Source organism: Etheostoma spectabile, chromosome 20 (assembly GCF_008692095.1).
Source record: "Etheostoma spectabile isolate EspeVRDwgs_2016 chromosome 20, UIUC_Espe_1.0, whole genome shotgun sequence".
NCBI classification, from domain to species: domain Eukaryota; kingdom Metazoa; phylum Chordata; class Actinopteri; order Perciformes; family Percidae; genus Etheostoma; species Etheostoma spectabile.
Window position 1 is genome coordinate 17,601,362 of NC_045752.1, and position 5,367 is coordinate 17,606,728.

Consider the following 5,367-nt stretch of genomic DNA (forward strand, 5'->3'; position numbering starts at 1 on the left):
GTCAGTCAGTCAGTCAGTCAGTCAGTCAGTCAGTCGCTCCACTACATGGTTTCAAAGTAAAATAAATCCCAAAAAGGATATGTTCTCTACATTGTGGTGATCCACTGACTTTACTTACAAAACCTAGAGACTTTCAAACATCAACATGTAATTTATGAATATGTATCTGTGTCAAAATGACATCTTTTATAAACATATAAAAGTATAAATAAATATATATAACTATAATATATATATATATATATAAATACACATCTTTTCCTTTTGTATTTTGCTTGGAAACGGATTCCAACGTGCTCACGTGAAATATAGGAATCGGTTCTACTTCTAGCATGCACGCGTTTTCGGCGCGGCTCGAGCTGCTTGTGAGACGTGCATGTCTCGCAGGCAGTGTGTAAGCTCTTAACGTGGGAGCCAAAATAAAAACGGACATGCCACGCAGGCAGTGTGTAGCCGGCCTTAGTCCTAATTTGAAGTTATTTGAAAGTCATAGTAGCCTAGTAGGCTGATTTCACCTTTCTTTTGCATCATTTAAACTGTTTAAATATATTTCCCTGGCCATGTATCACTTGCCCATTCATTTGACTACACAGTGTATGCATCTTTGTGAGCTACTTTCATTTTCTTAATTTTGCTTCAAGTTTAATGTTTTCAAGCTCAAAACAGTGAACTGCCAATGCTGCTGTCTAATTAAAAAAGTTCAAATGAATCAATTGGCAGAAAGAACATGTATTTTCTATTGAAAGGCATAGCGATCTATAATATTTTTTGTCTACCAACTGTGCTATTTCACTGTGTTTTTAACATGGGCTTGGACTGTCATGAATACCCACAATGTTAAATGGTAATGGTAATCCAATATATTTTTAATATGCAGTTTTTAACATTGATATTGAATCAAATCCTTATATCTTAAGGTAATACGATTATATTTTGCTTCCCTTAGATATGTGCTCTTTTCGAAAAAGGAAAGTATCAGTGATTTATGTATTAGAGGTGACAGGTTTTTATCATGAGCCAAGTTTAGGCTTAATCATTTGACACAGGTTTAACCAGTGTGTTGTGTCAAAATAATTGGATTATATGGTCCAGATTGAACCAGTGGCTATTGTTGACGGCCCCCTGTGGATAAAGCCTTAAGAAAGATGTTCCTTCCATACAGAGCGATCTAGACGGCATACAGATGATTGTTTTTTTCAGTTCATTTCATCAAATGATAAATCTCAGTTCTCAAATAGCCTAGATTGCGACTATCGCATCTTTTGTTTTTATGTATCAAATCTGTACATTTTCCGCAGGGCATATCCTATTCATGAGACATAACACATGGATTTGTAATGGCACACACAGCCTTCAGCAGAGCGTATAAAATCAATTCTGTGAAGAGTCTGTGCAGACTTACATGTCTACACACAAACACACACACATTGCAAAACACGGACATTGCTTTTTGGCTCAGTGCTTTTCCCGCTCTCTCCCTCTATGTTCGACCAATGCTTTGCTGCAACATTCAAGTGCTACCGCCTTGTCAAGCCAAAGTCAGAACATTCAGTACAATACAAGACGAGCCAGTGCGTTACAATAAGGTTACCAGAGGTCGAATTCTACTGGGATTGCTATAGAATTCGGTATACGTATTCATAGTCCCCAGCAGCAGATAGCATGGCTGTCGGCTTAGTCTTATAAATACTATATATATTAACAATAAATAATACATCTTTATTTAAATACTGAGAGTAGTCAACCTAGCTCTCGTTCAGCAACACCCTGCTACACCTTGTAGTCTCCCGAGACAAGCTCATCTCCTCTGTCATTGGCCAGTGAATAGCTCTGGAGCAGCTGAGGTTAACTACTGAGCATGAGGAAACCTTAACTGTGATTTCTGAGGGAGTGTTTCTCCTACATCTGTCTAAACACAACGGAACATTTCTTGTTCCTGCTTTTTCTGAACAAAAGTTGTCTTTGGAAAAACAAGTGTGCATCACAACTGTATCATTTAAACAGTAATAAACTTGTACTGCTGTTTTCCTCACATACTTAATTCTAAAAGTTAGGTTTTGTTTACTGTGTCATTAAAACCTCTTAGTTTCAAGCCTGTTAGCATTGGCCCTGGCCTACTTGCTTGAGCTCAACAGCTTCTTTTTTTTTTCTTATGATCTCTCCTCCCTGCCTTTCCTCTTCAGTAGAGTTTCACTGATATTCTGTGTCACAATCCTGACACAGCACTTCCTCAGTCTCTCCTTAGTTTCAGCTCGCTCCTGCCCCGGAGCGCTGACTGCCTCTTTTGGACAATGCCCATCCTTGTTTGCATCGCCCCCTCGTTTCGGGAATCCCGGCATTGCTGGTAACCACTGGTGGATAAGGACGATGAGGTCACTGTCTCTGTTTAGCCTGGCCTTGCACCCCCCCACCCACACACACACACACACACACACACACACACACACACACACACGCACCAACACCAACACCAACACCCATTGGCGAATTGAGTCTGGGTTGCTCTAAAACAATGAAGGCTTTCTCCATTGGGATGATATGGGCTGCCAGACAGACTGGCAGACAGGCAAACAAAAAGTCAGGGAAACAAGCTAATGCAAGTCAACAACACCCTGTTTTTAACTTGACGTCTTCATTTAATGGATATTAATGGTTACAGTTTTTCCAGTGTCTTTTAATCCTCCCTCCCACTCAGTACATGGCTCTTAATTCCGATTTGCTCATCATGTACGTTGACCTGTATGTAATTGGCTTGAGTGCTGAAGCAAGGCATGTAAAAAAAGATGAACTGTAGTTAAACATTTACTTTGCAGTTATGTCATCAGGTTGCACAGTTTAAATCCGCAAGCAGTATTTCACTTTCAGAATGAGTTGGGAAAGATGACACTTTCACTTTTCAGAACTCAAGGGCTCCAGAGAACTAGGTCATGCCCCATAACCTACTAGAAGCTACTTACTACATTTTTGTTATCTCATATATTGCTGGCATCATCTTCATCTTCTTTATTTAATTATTTATAATTTACGAAAATGTATAAGGGGAGAAAATAGGCACATTCAATCGTACATTTCTCTAAAATGACGTTTATCAAATCATGTCAATATGAACAGGTAGTGATTGTTTAAAAACTAGATTTGACAGGTACCCTTTCCTTTAGGCAGCATCAATTTATTAAAATTAACAAGCACGGTCAGTCTAAACAGTGCAGTGAACTAATTTAGCCAGTTTTTTTTTTTTGCTTTGGTTTTGATATGCGTGCTGTTCTTCTCCATTATAAAGCTTTCACAGCATTCACTCCCAAGAGCACAGCCATTTGTTTTTATTAGACCTGACATGTTTCCGGCAATTTATTTTTGCTCAGTGATGTTAACAATAATTATAAGCATTTTATTCCTCACGCATCAATGGATAGGTTCCCCTGAAGAAGGGAGAAACTTTTGTTTGGTACAATTAGCCCAGTAGAGAGTCATGTTTGGTTGATTCTTCTTACTCATTTGTGACAGGTGGTTACATATGGTTGTAGTTTTGTTCTGTAAATCTGCATATTGCTTTCTGGCCTCAGTCAGTCGGTTGAGTGCTGTTGGTGATTGTTGAAATGGAGATTGGTGGGAGGGAATAATTGTGTGCACGCTGGACCATTTAGACATTCAAGATACACTCAGTAGTAATAAGCTCAAACATTTGAAGCTTTGCTGATGTGGTAATGAGAAGTACCGCTTTTCAGGATCAGGCTATATACACACATATACTGTATGGCATGTATTTTCTCTGTCCTTATGCCTCTTCTCTGGTGTCTTTCTCAGCACCTGGTCCAGTGGGATGCCGGGGACCCAGAATGTTTGCTCCTGCTGGTGAAGGAGCTGATTCAGCAGTACCATCACTACCAGTGCCAGCGACTGCGTGAAAGCTCCAGGCTGCTCTTTGAGTATGATAGTCTGCTGGAGGATCCCAACTACGGACGCAACATGGAGATTTACGCCGGACGCAAGAACACCTGGGTAGGCCACTGATGACATTTTGTTTGCGATGTCCTACATTTTACAAAGCCAAAGGACATTGTTACTGTGGAAACACTGTTCACATGGTATTCTTATAACTTGGTCAGTCTTGAGTTAAGAACATAAATACTTGTGATTGTTAAAGATTGAGAAAAGATGGAATGCAATGAGCAAGGTTTTACTTTTTTTTCATGTTTCCCTATGCCACTATTGTTGTTATTATTATTATTATTATTATTATTAAAAATAAACACTAATTTGAACATAAATATGTTGACATGAAATGCATTTTGCTAAACCCGAGTACCTAATGAGAGCCCTTATTAACCAAGGTAATGGCCTGGCTAACGTTAATTCTTTTCTGCTTAATGTCACAGTTGGGTCAGGTAAAATGTTTTAATTAATTAGGAGCTTTAAGAAAAGAACAAAAAGAAATTACAACAGTGTCTGATATTTTAGAAAGTTTACTGAGGGGTGACTCAACAGTGTAATGCACATGGCACATGCCATATAACTGCAGTGTCACTTCCTGTCTTCCTCCCCACCATCAATGGTCCAATTTAAGGCCCAAATGGCACTCACAAAGACTCAATGAGCTTCCCGTTTCTACCACAACAACGTTTTTACTAAACAGATGATAAGGAGCAACGTTTCGCAAACTGAAGCTGATTGGGTTGGTGCTATCTGGAGAAGCAAAACACTTAGACTTCTCTTTATTGATCCTTTTGGGATGACTCCTGCAAGGAAATTGAAAGTTCCAGCAGCAGTTTTAGCAAGAAAAAAGAAATAAAAAATAGATAAAAAGACAGTATAAAGACAACAAAATACCAATAATAATAAAAACAACAATAAGAACATTCGTCAAATAAACAAAGAAAAGACCATACGTTATTATTAAAGTGTCAGTGTTGAGTCCAGTGTTAAAGTGATAAAGTAAAAAAAAGTGTTTTGAGGCAGCAACCAGAAGGGGGTCTGAGAAGGTGGACGTTTTTCTGAAGTCAATAATCAAATCTTTGGTTTTAGAAATGTTTTTAGAAATGTTTATCCCAGAAAGTGATCATCACACCACTGTGCCTATTAGGGATGGGAATCACCAGAGGCCTGACGATACAACATTATCACGATACTTATGTCACTCTACGACATAATTGCGATTTTAAACATATTGCAATATTCTGCGATATATTGAAATTTTATTATTTTATTATTCATTCCTATTTCCAAATGATGTCCCTACAAGGAAAGCTTGTCAACATCTTTTTGATTAAAAAGATACAATTCTTCGGTTGTTCATCTCACTTTAATTTTATTGCTACAAAACGGTATGGTCAAGCAGACAAAATGACCAACACATATATAATAATAGAT

The 5,367-nt window shown here is 38.3% G+C and overlaps 1 protein-coding gene across 1 annotated transcript in view; it reads left to right on the plus strand.

The window, feature by feature from the left end:
• The window catches only part of babam2 (BRISC and BRCA1 A complex member 2), a 79,159-nt gene that overhangs the window by 15,637 nt on the left and 58,155 nt on the right, over positions 1-5,367 (plus strand). Inside the window, 1 exon segment of the mRNA XM_032501322.1 lies at positions 3,805-3,999. Within this exon segment, the coding sequence (XP_032357213.1) occupies positions 3,805-3,999 (195 nt within the window).